The 26363-nt window shown below is 39.3% G+C and overlaps 1 protein-coding gene across 1 annotated transcript in view; it reads right to left on the reverse strand.

Annotated features, from left to right (window-relative positions):
• The window catches only part of LOC128872715 (neurexin-3b), a 347065-nt gene that overhangs the window by 183287 nt on the left and 137415 nt on the right, over positions 1–26363 (reverse strand). The window contains exons 3-4 of the mRNA XM_054115691.1: positions 21092–21239; positions 6951–7010 (exon numbers count right to left, since the gene is read on the reverse strand). Coding sequence (XP_053971666.1) covers positions 6951–7010; positions 21092–21239 — 208 coding nt within the window. The remainder of the gene's footprint in view (positions 1–6950; positions 7011–21091; positions 21240–26363) is intronic.

Below are 26363 nucleotides of genomic sequence, written 5' to 3' on the forward strand. Positions count from 1 at the left end.
CCCAAAGAAAAAAGATCTATACAGTCTACCATTAAATTCCTGATTTAACAGTTTTCTCTCTCCACGACTCTCCTCCCCATTAACTCGCCAATCCTAATTCCACGATTAATCAAGACCACATCCACGGAAAAATGTATTTTCCATTTATTCCAAACAGTTTCCTCCCTCCGTTACTCGTCAATTATAACTCCATGATTAATCACGACACACGGCCCCGCGGTTCATTCCCTAGCTCCAGGCGCAACCCTTTAACGCATGCAGCGCGTTCATCGTCCAATTCGATAGGGTCGACAGATAGAGCTGACCTGACAGCAGGCGTTGCGCCATCAGTCACCCACGCTGGTAGGTGAACCGCGAAGCGACGACAGAATGGTCGTCATGCTTCCTGCGGGTGGGTGCCGGGAGCTATTATCGGTTACCGGTGTCGTTCCCCTCGGCTCGTTAGGGTGCATGTCTTTTCGTTGGAATTCCGTACACCAATAGGCGCTGGCAGCGATCGTAACGCGATAGGTAAGTGCTCGATCTCGCGTGCAAAACCCCGTGAAATGCGCGCCGAACCCCCCGCGGCCCTGTTGAATTTATGATTTCGCAGTACCCTCTCCTCCCTCTACAGTTTCGAGACAAAGGACCGGTCAGAATGTGTACGAGTCGCTTCGCGGCGCGTCACTGTCGGCTCGTTCGTAATTTATGAGATTCGTATCCAACGTTCACGGTGATCCAGGACTCCGATGATACATTGGCAATGATTGGTGTTTCACGGGGAGAAATAGGGTTAGAGCTTAAAGAGACCAAAAAGGAGAGTCGCGAGCTCCAAGCGAAGGACACGAAGACGATTGTTAGAAGGTGTTGAAATAGTTGAGTAACCAGTAAGTAGTTCAAATGCGTAATTTCATTACTTTCTTGAACCCGGTGTTTTCACTATTTTCTTTCTTGAGGTGGTTCGGTCAAAAATGGCAACAGATCAGATCGTCTCGTAACTTTGAAAACTGAGAATCTAGACGTGGTACTAGAATGCTCGTAATTCCTATACATGATATTATTTTTCTATGAAAATTGACGAAACTGTTCAAAATATGTATTTTTATCGGATGCATCGAAGATTTGCATGGAGCGTTCTGTATCGTCAGAAACAATTACCAAATATCAGCATCGATGAAACGAATGAAATTGCTGTTAATGAAACAAAAACACCATGGTGCATTAGTATGGGTAAACGCTATCATACGATACCATTGTAATTCTACATATCGTGTACTCTTAACACTATGTATATATTTCCTTCAATAAATGAATGTACCTAAACTACTTTTCTGTGTTAGCCACATTGTAATTACAACTTCAGGCTTGAATAGTTGATAACCTAAACATTATGATCGAGAGCTATAATGTAATTCTGGAACCTCGACTAACTGTGCGATATGCTCCCTAATTATCGGCATGTGGCTTGCGTATATACAGGTTAGGTCAACTAATATTAGATCTTACATATGCGAGTAATAATATATCTCGATTGCTGTTAGCGATACGAGATGTCAGATGATAGAAATATTTGATTAGAAGGAACGTATTTGATGACAAAAGATACTTTCGATAGAGGTGGCATTAATTACGATGTCAAGGTATTCGGTAATAAAGAAGACACTCGATCCATTTATGCAAAAGAAAATATTGAAATTATTAGACTATTCTGTAAATAAAATATATTCCAAATTTTCATATTATTTGCATAAGTACATAAAATATGTGTACTATATAAATTCACTTATAAATCTTACGATCTATAATTGCTCGAACATTACAACTAAAAATCACATTCCTGTAGAATCAGGGTCATAAACATAGAAATATGAATTAAAAAAAAAAAAAAAGTATTATTTGTCGTATTATTCGCAGCTGCACTTTCCAGAAATAAACCATTTCTTTCGTAGCTCGGGTGGCTTATAAGTACTCGCGTATGTACGAGTACGTTTTTCCAGTATTGAAAAAAGATTAGCGACCCGATACCGTTCCACGATGTTCGAAATATTTCACGCGTTACTGCGCGTAGAGCGAAATAGATTACCGTGAAACATTCCGTGCGGCAACTCACTAAAGCAAGGGTTAATCGGAGGGTCACCACCGGTGTAAACTAAATGTATGTCGATGCGGCTATTTAGGCAAGGTTAGGCCAACCCTCGTCCCTTCGTATCAATAGCAGTTCTGCGTCAACACAGTGTTTAGTCGTTAATTTGCATAGCTCCTGAGGTACCAGTACATTTCGCCTGGCAATTGGTTGCACCTGACTCGCGTTAAGTAATTCCTGCAGCGGATATCGAGGCGCCGTACGGTTTAATAATGAAGGGGCGTCATGTGCGTGAAACAAGTGCAGTAGCCAGGTGATAAGTTCGAATTTTAATTGATGTTCGTCATTCGTAGAATTCATTTTCTCTTGTCTGCGTAAAGTTTTCGATTTCGTTTGGTTATCCTTTGGACGTGTCAAGGGCGATAGATGAATGAAAAGTACGAGAGGTAAGTGAACTTTTGATACTTATACTTAGTTTTACAGTGTACGTAGGTATAGTACGTGTACGTGCTATAGAAGTACGTAGGGTTTATTATTATTTTTTTTTTTTTATTAATTCGAAATCTGTTTCTGGTTCGGATAAACTAGCAAGGCTGCGAAGCGTCTCGCGCAGAGCAAACGACGCCAGAATTGACAACAAAAATTGAAATTTAACGTCCAATTATACAAGAATATATCGCTTCGAAACCTGTATCCCAAAGTATTATATTTTATATTAAAGAAAAATTCTGGAACTTCACGCATGTGCCATGCATCTCGACGGTAACCTCCCCTTAATGAAAATCTAACATGGCGGGAAACAGTTTTCCTTCCTACGTTAAATTAATTTATCGATTATCGTATGGTTTCATAGATATCTACGACACGAATACACATAATTTATTTTATATCGATTCGCTACTTTCACACACGAAGATATTTAGAAAGAAGCGAGCTTGCCAATACTTTCTTCAGCCACTGTACAGGCATTCAGGGGACAGTCGAGACCAGACTCTTCCCAAGATTAATTTCCTCCGTGGCGCTAAAGAACACCCTCTCTATTCCCCCCCCCCCCCCCCCCCCCCCCCTCCCTAGTGACCTACAGAATTTCGCCCGGCATTACTCGCAACAAATAAAGCAACGCTGCATAATGCGATACCAACGAACAACCAACGCACCCCGCCCCTTCGGTCCGTCTCACGCGAATCCCACCGGCTAGTATAATCCGACGTCGAAGCACGGGATAGGGGAGTCATTCTTAATTTCCATAAAAATCGCGCATTTGCATAAGAGAGCGATTTTAATTATCTGCAGTTAACATCCGAGCACGGGCTCGCGTACCCGAGGGGGAAACAAACCCCCCTCCGGCCCGTTCTCGCGTCGATTTTTCATCGAGCCACCGGAATCGCCTACCGGGCGGACGGTATCCGCGAATTTCCGCGTGAAAAATTTAATTAGCGACCGTTACCCCTCCACCTCCGCCCCCCCCCCCCTCGTCGCCACCCCAAGACACCGTTGGACCGCGCTGGCGTCAGACATCTGCTAACAACGCAACAAAACGACGGTTTATAATCTACGAGCAACCATCCCGGCCACGGGGTAGTCGAGTGAACCATCCAGTACCCTTCTCCTCCTCCCCCTCGCCGCTGCATTTTCTCCCACCCCTGTTGCGCCGCCACTGCGGCATAAATCCCGACCGTGGAGAATATTACGTTCTAGCGGCAACGGAAGAACTTCAACCCCACTCCGGGCCGACCCACAGACTGCGCCCACCCGGCCCTCACGCGTTTTCAAACTATTTCCCAGAGACCTCGCAAAACGTAATCCGTTTTTTCTCCCTCTTTCTCTCTCTCTTTCTCTCTCTTTTTCTGCGTTATTCTCGTTCTCTTTTCCGTTTCTTTGGTTCGTGTCCTTGTTTTTTTTTTTTTTTTTTTTTTATATCATCGCGTCCACAGGAAACGCGTTTACGTTGCCTCCCTCGTGGTCTCTGCCCTTTCGCGCGAAGGGGAAACGGCGAAGAGGAGATGAAAGTGTACTTCGGATGAGGAGAGCTTATAGGAAGAGATACCGCGTTCTTGGGCTTCATTTTTTTTTGGCTTTTGTGGCCTCTGCGAGGGGTTGGAGTGGAGAGGTGTAAGAGGGGACATTCGGTGACAGAGGGTTCGCGACGGTTTAGGGCGGAGTGAAAACGAACTTCGAAGTCGGGGAAGTTTCGGTCGGCGAAGATCAGGAAGAGATTCGAGGTTTTGGACATTCAGAAATTCCATCTGTCGGGATAGTGACGACGAGAGAATAATGATGAATAATAATTAACTTTGATTCTATTTGGGAAGGGATGAAAGAGTTGCTCGATATAACTCGACACTATCGACCGTTAGCATATCGATATCCTTTTTTTTTTATAGGAAAACCGATACTTTGTTATCTATTATTGACATAACATTTGACGCTACCAACATTATATGAACTGTAAAATATTACATAAATCATTACTCGAAAAACTATTCGAATGGGTAACATTGAGATCGAATGACACTAATGTTGTCAAAATAAAAATCATTATTGCATTCATTCGCGTTATACAAGTTACTACAATTGTAACAAGTATCGTACAGATAATACCGCGTGTTCGTGATTTTTCATTAAATAAGAAAAATGAAAAATAAAAATTGATGTCAAAACGAAAAATATAATTGAATTTAATTATATGCCTAATCGCTACCGGTCGGTAAAGTGTCACTTTTAACTGTAGTTAATTTTGTTTCGGACAAGTGGGAGCCTGCGACATGATTGATAATCAAATTTTAATCGTGGAAAGATGTTGTAAAGAAGAATCTCAAGATAAAGAATTTTCTAATTAATATTTGATGACGATAAAGTAATATCATAATTATTATTATATATTACACTGCATAATATATACGATATTCCACGATAAAAGAAAAAAAGTAACACTATTTCAAATATTCGTGTATTCTCATAAACGAGTAACTCGATTAAATTTGTGCGCAATAAAATTGTAAAGAACATAGACACACGAAGAAAGTAAAGCAATAACGACGTTTTTAAAAATCATGCCGACAGATGTTGAATTCTTTTGACGGACGCTAAATAAATTACGGGCGAAATTAACGTGCGGAATATAAAGTTCCGCGGCATTGTGCGATTTTGTACAATACGCCGTCATTGACGACGCACCTGAATATAAAGGGATAAATTACGAGTGGTCGGGATTCCCGCGTTGCTGTTGAATTTCGAGCAAATTCCATTTCGCGCGGACCTGGCCACCTTTGTACTTGAAATTGTTCCATATGCTCCGCACTATCGTGTCCCTGTATCGCGTGACTCAATCATAAATAAAGTTCTTCCTATCGCTTAACAGACGAGACGCTAATAACCCGTTCGTTTCCATCCGTTCGAAAAACAAATTGACTTTCAAATTACACGATGAAAAATAAAATTATAACGTGGATGAGAAGAAGATATGTAAGGGCGTGTAACGCGATGTTAACATAGAAAATTTCAGAGCAACTATGTTAACCCACGCGTTTTTTTTAAGCAGATCTTTTAAAAATTGCCAAAGGTGTTGATAAAATTAATTCACTTGACGAAATGAAAAACTGCTGTTCGTTATTCCTCCTACCAGTTTAATTAACGATTTGCCAGGCTAGGAAAATAAATATGCGTCTCGCACAATGCCGATGGAAACTGAAGGAACTGCGATAAATTGGGGAGTTAGCTATAATCTTTATCGAGAAGGATTTGCAGTCTACGGAGAAGATCGATTAATCACGCTAACAAGACCAGATTTATCTTCCACCGCACTATATTTCATGGTTACTAATTGTCAGATTAAAACGAATACAGGCAGTCCCCGCGTTAATCTCTCTGACGCTGCTGTTTTGTATTTTTGTTATGTTAATCGCGAGTCTGGTTTCGCTCTTAAATCTAGGTGAAATTCGTAACTTGCTTTAGTAACGCTGCTTGGCATTACGTATTGCTGAAGAAACTTTAGTTTTTGTGTAAAGTGCTAACGCAATCTTGACCGAATAACTTTGTTTTGTATATCGTGTGCAATTTAATTCGTAAACGATCGTAATTAACTTCAGCGTCGAAGACAAATATTTTGATATAAAATATCGAATACTCGACTAGAGGAAATATTGCATACTCGTTTCTATTACAATGAAAGCGACCATAAACATTACTGGACATTTCGTCCATGGTAAAAAGGCACACAGATAAAATGCAGCAAAAAAAGATCGAGTATTCTACTCGAGGCTTGTTTACTTGGTGATCAAGCGCCATTTACTTGGGAACGAAGTACTACTTACGTCTTGTTTGTCGCTTTACCATCTTGTGTTCATGACGGAATGTTCACAAACTTTGTCACGTTCGTAGAAATTAATCGGCATTTAGATTGATCTATCCACGTCGAATATATTTGCGATTTCATTCGATCGACATTTCGAATTGTACGAGCCGAACGATTACCTTAAATAAAAGGTTCTCAAAAGTGATCGTAGTTGATCTTCGATTTTCAATAAAACACGAATGGTATCGAAGCTTCTTTGAAAAATATCCTTAATAAATGCGATACATTGTGTGCAACAAAGACACGAAATAGAACGAGCGAATAATGAGAATTCGATAGAGTAATAACAAGAGCGAGAATAGATTGCCCGGTGAGATAATTAACGAAATAACGAAAGATGCGACGTAACATAGTGATCGATGAACGGTTAGTCGAGGAAGTAAATTGGATACCGATCGAGGGGGCACAAGAATTACTCCGGGTCGTCAGAAATGCATTAACGGGAACTACAATCTACCGATTGATACTAGCGTTAGTCTACCTACGTCGACCACATTACCGTGGACGTTTAGTTTAGTAATTAGCGTGACTCACTGTACTCCCACGCCCAGTAATCACCAGCACCCGCCGTAGGCAGCACCGTGCTCCATGCTTCTATGTGTAAACAGAAAAAAGGAGAGGAAGAAAGTAAAGAACTGAACCATGCTCGACTTGTGTAGATGATCAAAATTATCGGAGCTTCCACCTGGACAGAAATTATTGAAACTCCGATGATAACAATTGGAACTACGACAGTAAATAGAACAACGAGTGGTGTGAGCTGAACGAATAAAATATGAATAAAATAGAGTGTTCCTGGAATTTGTATGTTTGAACAATCGAATTTAAAAAAAAAAAAATATCACCTTACAGAGAACGACAAAACGAAACTTTCTTATATTTACAGTTTATCCGTACGACGTTTAGTTTCGGAAATAAAAATTACAACCTTCGAAGACCTTTTTCCTGAAATTCAATTCTTCCAACGAGCTTCTAATTTTTCAATTTCTATTTTCGAAACTAACCATCCTGCGAATAAACTGTAACTATAAAAAAAGTTTCGTCTCTTCATCCCGTACAAGTTGATATTTTTCAAAAATTTATCCAATCGATACAAAAATTTCTCCGACCCCATTTCTCGAGGGCATGTATACGTATTTCCCTGAAAAAGAGTTAAAAGAGTCTCTTGTATTTAAAAAACTTAGCATCTTCATCGGTCTTACCATCGCCATAATTTAATTTCCTACCTCTCAACTACTTAACTATCGATCGGATCGATCCACCTCTCCAGGAAATCCCAATGGTGCGTCGCAAAAACGCTCTCAATTTTTTATAAAGTTTACCCATTTTTAACGAAAATACACGAAATTACCGTCGCAAGTACGCACTTTCAACGAGTCTACCGCACCCGTCTATCGAGCATACGGTGTCGTTAGAAAAAATTCCCGAACATCGGTCTTTTTGTCGGCTCGAAAAGATACGTGCAACCGCGTAAGGACAGTTTCGCGTGGAATTATTGCGACGTGCGCGTCGGGGGGCTTCTGTGTTCGCGCAAGTTGCTCCCCGTCGGTGAATAATCGCTTTTTGAGAGTCTCCTCGTCCGGGGTAGCGGTAAAAAAAAAAAAGAAAAAAAGGGCGAGTTATCGCCAGGGGGTACCACGCGAAAACAATAATCTCCTCTGTCGCTCGAACGACGTCAGCCACGACCCAGAGTCGACGGTAAAACCGAGCTCCGTGCATTCCGCGCGGACGTTTTACGGTACATCCCTCCCGGGAGACAACTTTAATTGTCCATATCTTTCCCTCGTGAAATACGGTTACCGTCAGCCGTCCTGGGGCCCTATTTAACGCTCTTGTTGTCGCTTCTTTCGCGATCACGTGGCAAGCTTTATGCCGCTCCATTGATAACGAACTCCGCTTCGGCTCCGGGTTCGAATTTAGTATAATTGAACTTTAGAATAGTTGAACTTCGGTTATAAACAGGCTTCTACTTGTGTCACTATGAGAACGTAATCTAATTTTCTGTCGACAGCGATTTCCTGTAACTATTTGATATTTTATACTTGCCTTGTGTTTTCGATAGGAATGTATTTTTCTTTGAGCTTTCATATATCAATTTGAGGAGATTGAATTTAATTTGAAATGTACGTATTTAATTTGAAGTATGGTACTCAATTTTGATCGGAATCGGATTCATTCGAAACGTATTTGTATTTCATTTTGAACAAAATGAATTTCATTCGAGTTTAATTTGTATCTAGTTTGGATCAAAATGGATTCCTTTGAAGATATATCTCGCGTTAAATTTCAAACAGAGCAACTATCCTGTAAAATATATTTACTACATTTCGCGTCGATCGGAGTAAGCTGCGAAATATAATTTTCACCTGGAAATACGCAAAGCACGGAATAAAAAGATAATAAACCGAATATAAATATACAAATTCTACTGATTAAACGATTACATGTTGTACAAAATTAAACGAATTAAAACAGAATTATATCCAACGTTACACGAATCAATATTTTCGCGATTGAATTATCGAAATTTGAAAATAACGAATTTAGCGAAATACGATGCATTAATAAAACAATCGAAAGCTCTGCCGCGTGCGATTTCGATATGAAAATTCACTTCACCGCGCTGAACGTGTCCAAATAAACGCAACGAACGTAGAAATCAGGAAAAGGTTATTTCCCAGTGTAAACTGTAAACGATCGTTCCTGCGCATAAAACACTCGGGGCAAACAATTCAGTTTCCGATACACAATCGAAACTACATTCCCCGGGCTTCCGCGAGAGACAACTTATCGCGTTTTCGTGCCTCGTAAAAACCATAATCCGTTCCCTCGTTCGTACACAATCCTCTCCCTTCGAATCGCTGATACACCACCCTCCACTGATTTCACGAAAGCGTTACCGCGCCCCTCGAGGGACGAAATTCTACGGAAATGTTTTCCCTTTCGATCGTTGGCGGAGCGTTAACCGCCCTGTAATATGCGGGGGATTGAAACGCGTGTTGTGTTTGAAATTCAGCGAGGGCGTAGACGATCATCGGGGGGTAATAAACCTACCCCTCGGTCGACCGATATTTTAAACACGAATTCGTATTCGAATTGCGCTGAATTACGAGCTTTTAAACGTTCGAAGAGAGAAAGAAATGTAAAAGAATTCCAGGCAATTCGGTGAGTTACTTATTTCACCGAGTCATCACATTTCACCAATTTTTCACAAATATTTGATTAATAGATTTGTTCGTTGAATTCGGCGCGCAATTCACGAATTCTCTGTATCGAGAAATGGAATTACAGGAAACAGCGCAGAGTTGAATTTCAAACGATGGCATGTTAACCTGTCGGTAAAATCCGCCAACGAAACGTGTCTATTTGCCTGAATTAGCTCAGCGTGTACGATCGCGAATTACAACCAGATCATGGTCGGAATGGCGGACAGTGACTAAACGATACGGTTAATCAATTTATAGTACGAGAACCGGAACTATCGAGCTTTATCGTACTCGATTTGATTCGCAACTGTTCGGTATCGTATTTAATCAAAGACGAGTCCAATTATTCTAATCGGGCCACGTTTTATTGTTGTTTTACATAATCGGGCTGCTTTATTTATTATACGCTATTTAAAATTGTTATTCGCTTTGCCAGTGTACCCGTAAATAAACTGTGGATATTTATGTCTTTGTAACAAGTGTAATTGCACAAAGTATACAAGGATGTAAATAAATTAACAAATACATAGATATAAGAAATAAAATGCATTCGACGACATTTGGAAGGTGTACTTTAATTCGAGTAAAATTAAATAATTTATATATATATTATAAAGAAATTTATAATGTATTTTTCTTTGAGCTTTCATATATCAATTTGAGGAGATTGAATTTAATTTGAAATGTACGTATGTTTAATTCGAGTTGGAACGAATTTAATTTGAAGTATGGTAGCTTTTTTTTTCATGAACAAAAACAGGAAATTACTTTCCAAACAACAAGAACGAACAAATCAAAAGCACTTGTTTCATTTGTAAGATTGTGACGCGGTAAGCTTCAACATCGGCCAGCTGTAACAATTTCAATTGCCTAATTGCAAGCCAGAAAGAGAATTCGTTTGGCATTTCGTGGATCTCATCGAGCTCGTTATACAATCCAGACAGGGAACATGCATTCGTGGTCAGCGTAAGTTGACAGATGCATTTCCTGTGCGACTGCACGCATGTCCCACCGCCAAGAAAAGTAGGTCAACAATCAAATCTCTCGTGGGGATGGAAACCAGCTGCCACAAACGCTAGCAACGAAACTAATGCCTGTATTCCCGGTCCGCCCTTAGTCATCGAGCGATTTTCTATTTGTTCGCCGCGGTGATACGCTATCGCTTCAATTAAATCGCTGTTCCATCGATAAGGGTCGAAAATGATTTCACGCCTCGTCTGTATAATATTCTATAACGAATTCGAGCGAATAATCGATCGTTGTACATTTGCACATATCGTTGAACTATCGCCACCGAATCCCATATTACTCGCGTTGTATTTTGTCGCACGTGAGTGCATTAGAATCGGCGATTTATTATTTAAATTTAGTAAACTTTGTATCACGTCCAAGTCGAACATATTAATTGTTATGGAACAATCGAAACGTAATTTCTATTTAGGATTCGAGTAGAAAGATAATTTGTCGAGAAGAGGGTCCCGCACTTGGGTAGAATTATTGAATGTTATCGAAAATTGTAGAAAATTACACGATCGAATATTTTCCTAATTATAATACTATAGTATTTACCTAATTTTTAAGGATGATACTAAAGAGGAGCTTAAAAAGTTTGAGCGACGAACGGACCATTTACGTGGACCTGAATGCGATCGAATATAACACAAGTGATATTGCATAAATCATTAGAAACGTATTAAACGCGTATTATCGGGAAACGCAATTATCTCCGGAGCTATTATAATCGAGTCCGACTGCTCGTATTAACTACTTCCACTTCGGACTATTTTCTATTAACCCGTTTCCATTACCAGCGACGAATGCTCTCGACTCCCATCGCGGAACCTTGGAAGTCAAACTCAATGAAGGTATAATAATTAATGATTCGATCGATCAGAGATTCATTTCGTTTCATTTCAGAATATTACGCGTCAAGACTAAAATCACGCTCCTGTATATCGACAGAAAAGTCGATTTCTTTTAGATTAGAATTTAATACATTATACGTTCTACACGAAGAAGGTAGCAGTTATTAAATACCAGTAAACGGAGTTACTAAAAATATGAAATATTTTCTGAGACAGTAATAATGCACGAAGAATACGATCTTGCGTACCAACTTCCATTTTCTCGTCCCCAACACGGAAACGGTTATTGTCAAAGATAAATTCATTAAAAGACCGGTAGGACTCCCTCGGAAGTTGCGGAGTATGTCTGTACAAGACACGGCATTACCTGTATATTGTATTACGAGGCGCAGAAGTGGGTCAACAATCAACGATCTCGAAGAGGGAAATACCACCTCCGCAATTTAGTGAGCTCGATGTTCGCATTTCTCACTTACCAGTATACACCAATTCGTCTATCTCATTCAACTATTTCATTATGCTGACAAATGTTTTGTTAATTCGCCGTATAAGTCCAACGTGTACTTGGTTCATTCCGGAATCCGCGTAGCGCTCGGCAAAATAAACACCGAACTATTTGCCATTCCGACTGCATTATCCGCGTTGCACGCGAGAAAAACCTCGTTCGACATTTACAGCTTCCGTGTAAAATTTTGATTAACTATTGGGAGAGATTTTTGATGCTTTCGTTTCGAGATTTGATTAGACTTTAAACGAATTAGGTTCTGAGATAACGATGACAACCTTGCGTATCTCGTCGTTCTATTTGTAAATATATCTGTTACTGGTAAACAAGTTGGGAATAATTTCTTGCTGTTTATTTCATTCGACTAGTCCGACTCTGATTGCACTAATTTCGAAACCGGTGAAATGTGATTCTTGTCGTTGGCGGATCTAATATAATCAGGATTAAATTATTCCGTGAATATGGCAGTGCACGTCGCGCGAGCGAGTGAAGTAGGTCGACAATCAACAGTCTTGAGAAAGGGGTTAAACCACCGCCGCAATAACGAAGCCGATGCTCGAATTCCTCGTTCACCTTGTACGCCGTTTATCGTCGACGTCCCGCTCATACCATTTCCATTCCACTGCACAAGACAATCGATCAACGCCAGGATTCAACGACTGACGCGTCTATATCCTCTAAATGGGAGGCGACGGATTGAAATTTTCCAAAATCTTTCGAGATGACGTTCACATTCCACCCATAAAACGATCGAATTCACCCAAATGATGCGAAGGGTGATAGTTTCCTTGGTAAAATATACTCGACGTGATTATAATCTTGAAAAAGCTACGTTGTACAGAAGTTTACGATTTAAAATTCGGTTCCGTTACATTTATAATTTTACTCGAACAATTTTTCGTGTAGAACATTATACACACAGAGTGTTCGCAAATTGGTCAAAGGCTTCGAGATGCCAAGTCCTTACCCTCCAAAAAGTGCCTGTATCTTAAGCAACGCTTTGAATAACATTTGTTACTTTCAGTTATGTATATATTTCCTGATAATTCTTCTTTAAAGATTCTTTAAGAAATTTCTCTAAGAAAATCTTTAAAGATTCGATCAACGACTGCGATTATACTTTAGAACATAATGCGCAATTGTATGTAAATTATTATAAGTGGTAATAATTTGTGAAATTTATAATTTAGAATAGAATTCATATGAACACTAAACATTTAAAAGAAACACTGAAATACTTGAAATGGGAAGAAGCGAAATAGAATATTGGTTGGCGAATCCACAGCGAAGAATAAAATTCCAGGATTATTGTGTTTGTTTTCGAGAAAATCGATTACGAGAATTCGCTGGGACGTATGAGACCGAGTATCACATAAAGAAGCAAGGAACAGGCCAGGATTAAGGAGAATGTAGCATTACAGGTAAAATGGAGACAGCGTGGTGTAATTTTGCCTTGCTAAAGCTGACTGTAACGTGTAACAACAACATGACTCGCAGGAAAGGATTTTTTGCTTCGTAGAATACGACTTGCTTAACATGCCTGGCCATGACCCATTATATCTACTTACGGTTGGTGTTTGTAAAACATAAATCGAGCTGTGGTATTATCAATTTTCCGTCGAGTTTGCAACATTTCAATTAGTTGGAACCAATTAGCGAAGAAAGAAGTATGTAGCATTGTTGAGATTGGAAGCATAGAAACAAGCAGAAACAGCGAGCTATGGCCAGACACGAAAGGAAAGTTGTACGTGTGACAAATTAATTCTCAAAATTGTAAAAAATTGTACACAACATTTTCGACGTACTTTAGCACGAAGAATCGCCCTCTTTTTGCTCAGGCCCTGAAATTTGCGTTACGTTGTTAGTTTGTCTATTTAAATGCAAATTCTACGATTCCTTTTATTTTCTTGTCTCTGGAATTACTTTTCAGGAACAGAAATTAATTATTTCTAAGCCTCGAATATTCAAATTCTATCGAAACATTTGCATTCGCGTACATATATTCTGATTCTAAACGATTTCCCGAAAGAAGCTTAATGATTTCTTTCTTTTCCATCGAATAGAAGCTTAATCAGTGTTTTGTCAACAAAGCAAAAAAATCCTAAATCCCCTTTCGGAAAATCCGTTGCTCTCAATTATTTCTCCTCGGCTCGAGCGATTAAGAGTTTTCGGGTCTCGTCGGAGGCACGCAATAACAACAAGCCCAAAGTCAGCCCGAATTTCGCTTTAATTTTTCAACGTTTCCGTTAACAGCGTTTTCTTTGGGCGCGATTGTCTTTCTCGGCGGACAGAAATGGTCGTTACACGCGACATAACGTAATTTCCCAGGTTTAATGACCATGTTGAAGCCCCGCGTCAGACTTTCGCAGGACGAAAAGAGGAACGGAGGATGAAATAGCGACGCCGCTGCAGGGGGAACACGGGAAGAAAAACGAAGTAGAGGATTTATTATGGTCAGAATAATCAGTCCGTTGGGATCTCTTACAAATACCGCAGAGGAGCGAGCGTTCCTCGGCGGAAGAGCTCAGCGGGGATTGAAGAGTAACGCGTGAAAAAGGGAACGTAACGATGTCACCATTTTCTGCCTCGGGAAATTCGACAAACCATTAAAGCAAACCTCTGCGCAAAGGGAATGGCATTACGACGAAACTTCGCTTCCCTGAACGCTCTTTGTTCGGATTTTGAACGTTGGCGAGCATGGCAATTGCGATTAGTCGAACGGTGTCATTTAGACAGACGACACGACCTAGGGGTCGATTTTGAACCCTTTCGCGACCATCCTGTCGTTTTCGATAAACGTATTTCAGACATATTACGCTGTTGTTACGTAGAATATCTACCGTGTTCTTACAAAATTATCTTTTACAATAGATAATTACAGTTGTATTCTTTGGAATACTACGTAGACGACGAAACAGTTATGGAACCGACCTGTATTAAAATTAATTTTGTTTTATTGCGATTTTATTAGATTTGAAAAATAATAAGCTGATGTATACAAAAAGAAAAACTGAATATTGAAATAAAAAGTTGAGCACATTAATTTTTAATCTATTATCACAGAATTAATAAATATTAGAAACCATAAGATTTTGTATTTAATCTTTTTCGGGTTCAGAAATAATATTTGTGTTAATAATAATAAAAGTGGCATAAATAATTAGAGTAGCATGTGTGAACTTGATTCATGCAGAATTTTCAAATTTTTTGATAAACACCAACCCGCCATGCAATTTCACACCTATTCTACCACTAACCGTACTAAAATTCACCTTAGCGATTATTTCTACATATCTATGCATTAAATAATTTACGTTCAAATTGCAATTCATATCGGTAGCAATATAAACCATCGAACACCACGATCGATAACCAGATTGTGCGTTCCTCGAAACCTAACGAGATTTATTCACGACAGTTTTTCCTATCGCCAGAACCGAACGAGTTATTCGGTTGGCATGTTTTAAATACCTCATCCTGTACACAAATAACCGCTGCACGCGTGAGTTAACAATGATTTACACGGTGAACGTGCATTACGTTCCGCTAATCGCGCTACAAATTCACAGCACGAGCTGGCGGGTATTTTATGCAACAATGAGCCCAACGAGAGGGTGGGATTAATTTAGGGCATTGATACGCCTTTGAATAGGAAGGAAACGAAACACCGTTCAAAAAAGGACCAGAAGGGTGCGGTGGATCTATCCACGGAACTCGCAAAGTTCCAGGTTTGCGATTCCGAAACATTTTTACTAATTCAATTTGCCTATACTTCTCGCGCAAGTTGCTTACAGAGTCTCCGAACAGAACAGGGTCGTGAAACTTTAGGGGGTCGTTTCACCCCCTAAATATGAAAACGGGACAATATAAAAAATAATACGTATATCTTATTTTTTCGGTGCTTTAAAACATATCCAAAAATCAAAACACTCGGAGTCGGACACCTGAAAAGCTTTCCTTGTATAATGTGTGCTCGGATACCTGATCTCGCATACATGCACACATAGTTACCAAATCTAGTTACAATAATAATTACAACAATAATAATAATTACAATTGTACTAACAATAGTACAATAGAGTGGAGATCAAATTTTTCATATTTTATGAATCAAAAAAAGAGTCCTATAGAAATATGAATTTAAGTATCGTACACAGAGGCCTCTTTAAAAATCACGATCTTCATTTTTGGAGATTGTACATTCCAATCGAAGATCGCAAATAAAAGTTATTCGTGAAACGTGCTAAATTTCTCGGTAGAGGTCTCTGTAATAATTTGCCTTGTCAAAAGATAATTTCACCCTCGTTAAGAATGCCAGGTTGATCGATCTTGGAATGCATGAGCTTTTTTTTAATACATGTAACTAATAACTTGGCCACCCACTGTAGATCCGCCACCGAATGGCGGAGGGTGAACCCAGTGGATAACAACGGGTGTTGTTCCAACGAGCTACGTGAATTGCTCGTAAAGCGCGCGACTGACGTGGAGATTTAACGGCGCGAATTTTCATAACCGACTGCGTCGAAATAAAACGTCGCGGAACGGAGAAAACCGAGTTTCCTGGACGTGAAAACGCCTCGCCTGTTTGTGACGTTCGATTTCTGTCGCGGACCTGGAAAACGGTTAGCAATTTCTATGCAAGGTAAGTGCGCCGGTAGCTGACCATTTAGGGGAACATTTTCATGAAACTTCGTACACCTTTCTTACAAGGGGAATCGTCAAACGCGAACCTGAAGCTGTTTTATAACAATTATTTTTGTGATTCGTATCTGAAAGGTTTCGACTTTGTCAGAAAATAATGCGGTGTTGCGGTACAGTGGTACAATGCAACCAAAGAATAAACAAATTTTAGTTGTTTGTTCGTTCGATAAACATTACAGTCTGAATTATACATTTAAATTGTACGCTATACTAAAGGAACAACATTTTATCTAAATATAACTTCTTCGATGGAATGATTCTAATAAAATTTTGTTTATTCCAGTATAAGAATATAACATGGAACGTTATTTTAATTAAAAATAAATGTTAGCATTCTGTTTAATTCGATTGAACAGAAATTAAATTAAAAATAGCGATACACGATACTGTTCAAATAATATTTCTAGTAATATTTCTATATTCTAGACAACGAACCTAGTCACCTTCGTATCGGTTAAATATTTCTCTGTATGTTCGTGAGGATCGACTTATTGAATTGGACTTATTGAATCAGGTGCTTCCTTTGGATTACTATGCGCGAGTGCGAGTGGAGAGAGAATTGATTCGAAGGAACGGAGTTATGGTTTCATTTAAATGCAGCGCTGAACGAGCTTCAAAGCTAACCTAAGAGCTAGCTTTCTGCGTTTAGAATAGTCTAGACGCACGCAATTGAAAAGTTACAAGGCCAGCGTACAATTGCTTAATGAAAGAGAAACGGAATTTGCGCCGTGAATAGGGTCGGAACTGATTTCCTGTAACACAAAACAGCTTTTAAAAAACAGTTCCTGGGGCGATCTTGTTTGGCCGTTTAATACTTGACCGAACGCTTAGTTGCAAGCTCATTGTTCATTGGTAACTTGTTCTCACAATAAGTAATTTATCGATTGGAAAATATCACAATTGTGGTACTTTTAATTTTCGTTCACGTTCTCCGTGCAAATAAAGATTAGCAGATAATAATGAATATATGGTCGATCTCCGTTAAAACTTTGAAAGCATTTATAATTAGATTTATGATTACCTCAATTAAACGGTTCAACTGCTGAAAATTTAGAACATTCCGGATTAAATTACATGTTTAATATCCCAGTGAAATAATTACTGGGTAGTAAAATTGCAATAATATTGCGTACCAGAAATTTCCTCCCGCATCTGGGGTTTCCAATCTACGATATATTCCGCATTACCAACGTAATTCGGCGATTAACATATGGCACTGCTATGCTGTATTTAGTTTAACGAGGTCACAATAGAGTGGAGATCAAATTTTTGTTGGTACGATAATATCTCAACAATTTAGAATCGGATGTTGCCGTTAGATATTATTTTAAAGTTTTTGGTTTTAAATTGTACCATTTCGGAACAAAATTTACGTTACAAAAAATTTTTTTTTTAATAACAACAACATTCATCGATTTAAGAAGAAATTAATAAACGCAGTACTTTGCGTGCTGGTTGCAGGTTAATTTATTAATGTATATTAATAAGTTATGTACGTAAGGCATCGAAATTCCGTATAAAATACATACGTATTCCGTGTATACATATTGTAGCCGTAATTAAATTTGTAACGAGCAAGCGTCGTCTAACAAAATTACAATGCCAATGTTTCGCGGCACTAATTTCATTGCGGTGCATTATACGCAGGATTTAGTGGCAATTAACGGTTAATGGCGGCAGCGATTGTTCGAAAAATTATAGTTTGATCTAGAGGCCTGACAAACATGCTGCCGTGGGACGACCATAACGTTCCGCTGAACAATTTTGTCCATCGACGAGTAAACGAGCCTTCAATTTGCGACACTAATTGCTTCGTAGAAATTAATTTACAGTAATAGTTTCAACAATGTTTCGGACCTTAGGGGAAATTGTTTCTATCGTTTTCATTTAAATGTTCAAACTAGTACCAGAGATTTACTACGTTCGTGTATTTTCGATTTAAAGGATCACGTTTAAGCATCGTTCTTTAGTCTTTTTAAATGCTGCGGCTTGTGTACGCGTGTAAATATCATTCGATTACTTTCTCGTATTTGTAATTTCAAAGTTTACGTTTAATCATTGCAGACTTTTATGTTACTTGCTTTCCAACGTAGACGTTTCATTGGTTATAAAATGGATGCATTCTAAGAATTTCATAACTTATGTAAGCGAAGACAGAAGATACTTGGGACTATTTTTATTATTCGATTCCACGGTGAAAACAGTAAATGATTAAAGTTCATTCAGCGGCGGCGTGCGTGCATGAAAAATCGACAGCGCCGCGTAACGATGATCGATATCGCTTTTAGGAAAGTTTCAGGTTGACACGGCATTAACGGATTAACAGCGCGGAAAGTGTAGCGGTGTAAAAAGCTGATTGCGAGAGGGGAGGTCGTGTCGGTATCGCGATTAATTGAATTGTTCGTCGAGGGTCGAGCCATTGGCGCGAGCGAAACATGAAATATTTGCAAAATATTGGATGTCGCGTCTGCGACAATAAATCATACTTTCCGATGGTAACTGAAAACACCGTTATTAAAATTCGATGGGACCGTGTTATCGAGCAGTCCAGATGTACTAAGAAACAAAACGTGCATACGACAATTGGTGGATTTTAGTTTTATTGTCGTCGTTAATGTTGATGCTTCTGTTGCGTTCGATTCTTAAGATTACTTCTTTCAATACGGAACGATGCATTTATTAAAAAGATTTACGTGACGTGTAACTACGATTGATTACTCTCGAGCATATTCTGTGAGAATTATAAATAATTTAAAGTCGATGTGTATATATTTCGATATTAGTAGATATTCAAATGAACAATTATAAATGAGTGAATAAATATGATAACTGTTATGAAAATACATGAAAACGTTAACTTGATTTCCAATTTGGTTATTTTTGTGAAATCTAAAATAACTTGAAAAACGAAGAAGCTACTTATAGTTTGACGCGGAGGAAAAATTTGTATCCGAGGAGGTTAAATATTACTAAAGAGTGGAGGAACGTGCTTTTGTTATTACATTAAGCATTACTGAAGAGTGGATTCCCATGTTCCAATAGGATGAAGAATTTTAAATCTCCGAAGCATTTCCGCGAGACATGAATTTGTTAGCACTTTTTTGAAAGTTTCTGGAAATATTTTCATTGAGTTACATAAGAGGATGTGGAAGGTTTAATTTACAACTTGACGTTGAATGGAATTGAAATCTCGTCAAAAATGAAATTGTTCTTAATAAAAATTCCGGTAGAAACTCTAGTGGAAATATTTTTTGAAACATTTTTATCGAATAGTACGCATATTTGAAAGTTTTCGTTTACGACTTGAAATTGAGTAAGATACCCGACAAACAGTGAAATTGTTTTTATTCTAATTTATAATGTAAATATTTTCACTGAATAATGTAATATTGATATGAACTTTTCTTTTGTAATTATTAATGTAATACGATTCAATCCAAAGCAAACAATAATATTCTCTTTATTGGATTTCGCGATGGAAATATTTTTCATATATTTTTATTGAATATATTTTAATTCTCAACTATTTCGAAACAATTTAGAAACGAGTATTATGATTTTATTATTATCTGTACCTTTTATATTCCAAATGTATATTGCGTTTATGAGAGTTATTAGAGCGAGCATGCAGTGAACAATCAAACTATCGAATTGTAGTTGGCTAAAGGTACCCCTATATTTGATTGTAATCAATAATTCAGAGAGTATTGTAAACCCAACTATCCGCATCAGGTGCATCTGTATAGAACAGCACCCCAGTTATTGTGTTAATTGCGTTAATTACATTTCATTATCAAATAGGTGTTTATTCAAGTGTTTACTAATCGCCTGAATCGATCCATTCAGCGCAAAATGCTTTTAAAATACGTCTCAAAAACAGAATGTTATTCGGCATAGTTCTGCAGTCATATAATTACTACTACGTACGGTACATGTAATTTTTTCTGTTTTGAAAATTAATCGATCTATCGTGGAAAAGTCGTGGTTGTCAAAAACAAATTTTATATACATAAAGATTGACTGACAAAAATTAGTCCAATTTTGATGAGTCCCATCAGAACGAGGCGAATGATCGAACGTCAAAATTATTACTTCGACCTCTGAATTAGCACCTTTAAACTCTGCCATGTAATTAAAACTTGAGAAGTAACTACCATTTACGCGAAAAATATCAGCGTGCAGAGGTTTCTTTGTTCGCCGAATTCCGTCCGACTTCCTTTGTCCCAGAGATATCAAGGTGACAATACTGGGCCACGGTGGTCGGATTCGCATGAAAGCTCGATCCACGTAGATCACGATCGAACGGTAACGCGAAGGACGGACGTTCGCGACGCGGAAGTTCTCCCGTACACGGTATACAAACAACGATGGCATCTGGATGTATGTAAAACAACCCACCTTTCTCACAATAGGCGCCCTCATAATCGCCAGACCTGCACTCGCAGATGGGTCCACTATCGGTGGAAATGCAGATTCCGCCGTGCTGGCAGGGATCACGGGTTTCGCAGGCGTCCGTTGTATTGGCTGTCATCATGTTGCGTAAACTCTGCAACAGATAATGGAAAGTAACGTTATCGCATCTGTGGATACCAAAGCGCCGGTGTAGATACCGTTGCGATCGGGAGCGCGGGAAAGTGATGAGAAATCGATATCGGGAGTCGTGCTTGGAAAAAAAATGATAGAAATATGCAGCGAATGTCTCGATCTCTCTCCGGGACGATCGATTTTTTCGCTGTAACGTCCTCGGTGTCGGTACGAGAGAATTCGAGGTACGAATTTCGGTTTGTATGGTTGGTTAACGAATGTATTTGTCGTTGAAAGCTACAGGAAGATACTATTCCATTGACAGAAGTATCCATTGCAGGATCGTTCGATGTGTGAGCGCGCGCACTGCTATTTGTTTATTTGTCTATAAAATTCTAGAATTTTCCATCGAAATCTACTTAGAGTAGCTGCAAGTGCAGGTACAGGTATATCACTTATTGAAAGGAATTTAAGGAATTTCGTCGATCAATTTAAATGTATATTTAGAGACACTGTACAAGAATTTTATTTGTAGAAATTGATTTATAGCGAACAAATTTATGTCGAATTCTTAAAATTGTCTGAATGGTTCTGAAATATTGACTTTTTCATTTCAACCGTAACCAATTACTTACTTAGAGTAATTAGATGATCTATTTATTAAAATATCTTCATAATTGTGAACACGTATTAAATTGTCATTTTATTATTATATCGACAGTGGTAATTTTGACACATATATAAATTCTTCTAGATAAACAGAATACATTATCATCGATTATTCAAATATCTTTCAGCTCGGTTCGATCTATAAAAAGTAACAAGTAAAAAGCAAACACAATTAAAATACTAACAACATTAATTGTTTGCATTTGGAGTACACGTAGAAATGAATACGGTTGGAAAGAGTAAAGAGATCGAACGCAATATTTGGCAGTATCAATTGAAAATATAAAATAGTCCCGGCAGCCGAAACATTCATCAGAATTCCGCCTACAATAAAGTTCGACGAATAAATATCTCGAAAGCGAACCATCACTCTTACGATAGTTTTTGCCATTGAAATATCACGCCCCGTTTTCAATTCAGAATAACAGACGTACATTACGACCTATCGTCCGTATAAAATATTACTTTCCGCCTATGATTGAAATATTACATCGCGATGTACTTCGTGGGATGATTCGTTTAACAGGCACATTTCGTGCTTGAAATGAAATTTAAATGCTTCTCAAATAACAAAGCTGGAAATAAAACGCCGCAATTGTACGATATCTCTGCCCTGCTATCTTGAAAAATGTTTAAATGCCCGCCATAAAAAATTAATTTAAAGAATTGCTCCGAAAGCTGGATAAATAATTACATAAATTCGTACACAGAGTAGAGACTAATTTATTACTGTCGACGGATCAATTAATCAGACAAGGGACGATTCTTCGTATAAAAAGGGATTGTAAATGCGAAATAGAATATTTTTCGTCGTAGAATATAGATTTTGAAAATTCATGTAGTAAATATGTGACCGACGAGTGTCTGACTATTATTACTTACTTCTGCTAGTTTTGATACGTGTAGACATTTTTCGTAATATAAGGAAAAAGTTCAAGGCATGTACTCGATTGAAATAAAAACTAAATGACACGAATGCTGTAATTGAAAAAAAAAAAGATTTGAGAGATGTTGATCAAACGAATGAGAAAGAAACTAAAGGAACCCATCAAGAAAGTCATTTACACTTCGCGAGTTGTACTTCCCAAAAATTTTAAATAAAATACCAAACCAACCGATTGAATCGAATAATCAATATAAGACCGTGGTCTCCGGAAGCTGCACTCAGAATTCCTGGCGCACGACCCGCCAATAAATAAATCTATCCGTTTCAGGAGAGCAGTCCGCCTTCGCAGCAATTAGTCTATTCTCCGAATTAGCATTCACGACAGGTGTTTCGAAATTTCTTCGTCATCCCGAAATGGCCAGGAGCCAACATCGGAGAACGATCGGCAGCTCTCTCGGTATAATAATGGAGTAGAACGATGCGGCTGACCCGGTAACCCAATACGTGCGCCCGTGGAGATCGTTCGACAACGAAAAAGTGAAAAATCCCTGTTCCGTCTTTAGAGGTACGCCAATGGCTCCTGGGAGATGCCGGGATATGTAGGCCGTGTTCCGTTCCGAGAAACCGGCGGGCTCATTTCAAAGATTACGCCTCCGCGCGAGGCGCTATGGGAAAACGAAGAAAAGAACGCGGCGCGAGTAAATAGAGGAAGGGAGGTGGAATGCTGGCTGCGGAAAACTGCGAGCGTCGTTGCAGCAACCGCGTGTCCCGCGCTTGCCGCGACGATATTCCAGCTAATTAAGGTGTATTTCGTTGAAAGTTTCCTGCGGGGGATTTATACAGAGGCAAAGTAAGGCGGTAAGGTGGTTGTCTTCCGGCGTGCTCGTACATTCGCGACTTTAATCCGTGGAAATTGTTCGGCCGCGGTTAACCTCCTCGTTTCGTGCGTTCAACAGACGCGCGAAAGTCTCTAGGTGTGCGAAGAAAAATGGAAAAAGGTAACGCAGTTTTGAACTGGATGTTTTTGTAGCTCGAGTTTAGAATCGAGGGTCTTTGTGTAGGATTGTTCAACGTACAGGCTTCCGTTTGTCGCGCGGTTACTCGAAGAGCGACTTTACCAACCGAGTGGTCCGCGTTATCGAGTATTATCGACAGAGTGTGCTACGTTATCGACGGACAGATCTGTTTCATCGAATTCTGTTACTAGAAAGTTACTACTCGGAGAGTAATTTCGTATTTTGGGCGCCAGAATGATTCTTTGTACTTTTGATCAGCCGCTTTTGCTCCAAACTCTGTATGTTTACGTATTTATGGCAAACGTAGGAGAATGTATGATAACTTACACACGACTTTCAAACTCAATTTTCTCGAAAACGAAGCGTCAAACGCAAAAATGTTACTTGTCCGGTCACACCCTGTATATTGCTACAAGATGACGAGCGAACCCTGGAAACTATTATTCTCAACAAACTTTGATAAAGTGTACCTTGGTAATTCCGAGGGACTGCTTTTAGCGGTGTATTTATTATCATGGTAAACACGCGGTTAGCAATTAGGTATACGTCAAATTAATTTCGTGGGTAGAGTACCAAGATGTTCCAACGAAATATAATATTAGTCCTCGCTGAAGTTTTGATATCTTAATCAACTGGATATAGACTTGCGAAATTTTCAAAGTTAATTATTGCGAGGAAAGCATCTGGTATGAAAGTTCATTTTCTTTAAATGTCATTGGTGTTTCATCGTCTTTATCTAATGATCGGTCATAGACGATATTAAATAAAACGTCTGTTTGGTAACAAAATTATATATTTAATCTACAAGAAGAGATTTCTCGAAGAGAATCTGAAGCAAAACACTGTTCTCAGCAAGAGAATATTTCCATCGAATATTCTTCCATGAATCTAGAAAACAATGGAATGCTATTACGATGAGAAATAAAATCAACCTTTTCATTTTTAAGTTTCCAATTAGATGATCCGAAAGGAAATCGGAATATTCACCGAACAGAAAACGCCAGCAATACATTACCATAACAACCCCACGGGAGAGTGACGCAGATAACGGGCGTTTCGGAATTAATTACTGCCTGCAAAACCTAACTCTATTACTTAAGCGAACAGTAAAGACCGGTACGTTTACGGAACGCAAGAAGGGAAATAAAAATCAGAGATCGTAAACGGAACACGGCAATTCTCGTTCCGCGGGTAATTTTATCTCCTCCCGTATCAAGAAGCTCGTAAATTTAGGCCAACGGACAAACCGTTGCTGCTTGCATAAAATCTTTTATTCTTCGAGCTCCGCAGTGCCCGTTGCGCCAACCCCAGAGTAAATAAGTTCCCTCCGCCAGATTTCGTCGTAGTTTATTAATTCAATTATACTTTTCCAGCGGCATTCCGTTACCGGATCACGTACAGCCACTTGTATCAGCTGACGGTGGAACGGTGTTTCCAGACTATTGCGGATTCGGGACGCGAGACGGAGTCATGCGGCGAAAAACGATACAAGGTCGCGAAATCAAATTTTATTCTTCGCTCTAATGGCTGTTGCAGCGCTTAGGTGCGATCGACTTGGACGATTAGTCTTTCCTTGCAAATATTCGTCAGTCCCTCGGGCACGGAGCTGTTCCAATTAGGGAGGAAAGATGGTCGAGGGAAATTGTTCGAAATTAACTTTACGCGGGGAAGATTTAACGCAAAAATTGTGGGATCGAGTGGGTACTGTATGCGCGACGAGCTGCTTTTTGGAGAATTACTTTCAAAGAGGAGATTTACTGACAGAAGAATTGCTGTCGAAGTATGTAAAAACCGTCGATTTTTAGTTGCACCGTTCTCTTTAAATTTCTGACCATGCCACTGCAAAGGGTAGCTCGAGATGAACAGTCAGAAAAGTTTGTAAAACACTGCTGCATAACGTTCGCGGTGTATCGAATCGATTCGCTTTGTCGTTGGATAAGAAGCACGAATCCCACGACCCACGACACTCTACGTGATTTTCTTAGCGAAAAACATTATTAGTTGATGCGGTATCGGCTTCCTGCGTCCCGTATTCGGGACGCGACACCGATACAGTACGCTACAGTAAGAAAGAAACAAGGGAAAGGAGTGGCGGATGCCCCGTATGCGGATACTCGGATTCACCCAACGTCACGACAATCGATAGCGACTGTTCCATGGAAATGTGTATAACTGTATATACCGTGCGACGAGAGAAGTGTTCCGACATGTATAACGTCCGTGTACGAGTGTTCTGCCTCTTGACAGATACTAATAACGTCCGCAAAGATGCGCTTATACTATGTACAGGGTGTCCCAAAACTCGGGGAGGAGCCGGAAATGGGGGGTAGCTGAGACGATTCTGAACAACAATTTCCTTTGCGAAAATGTCGGATGGGGCTTCGTTAAGGAGATATTAAGCGAAAACCCCGACCAATCAGAGCGCGCGTAGACCGTTGGAGCGGCCGCGGTAGCGAAGGCTATGTGCTAAGCGGCCGCGCTTGCACGCGAACAAGTGACTCGACGTGCATCGAAGCATCGACCTAGCGCGTAGCCTTCGCTACCGCGGCCGCTCCAACGGTCTACGCGCGCTCTG

The sequence above is a fragment of the Hylaeus volcanicus genome, chromosome 2, assembly GCF_026283585.1.
Source record: "Hylaeus volcanicus isolate JK05 chromosome 2, UHH_iyHylVolc1.0_haploid, whole genome shotgun sequence".
Classification (NCBI taxonomy): domain Eukaryota; kingdom Metazoa; phylum Arthropoda; class Insecta; order Hymenoptera; family Colletidae; genus Hylaeus; species Hylaeus volcanicus.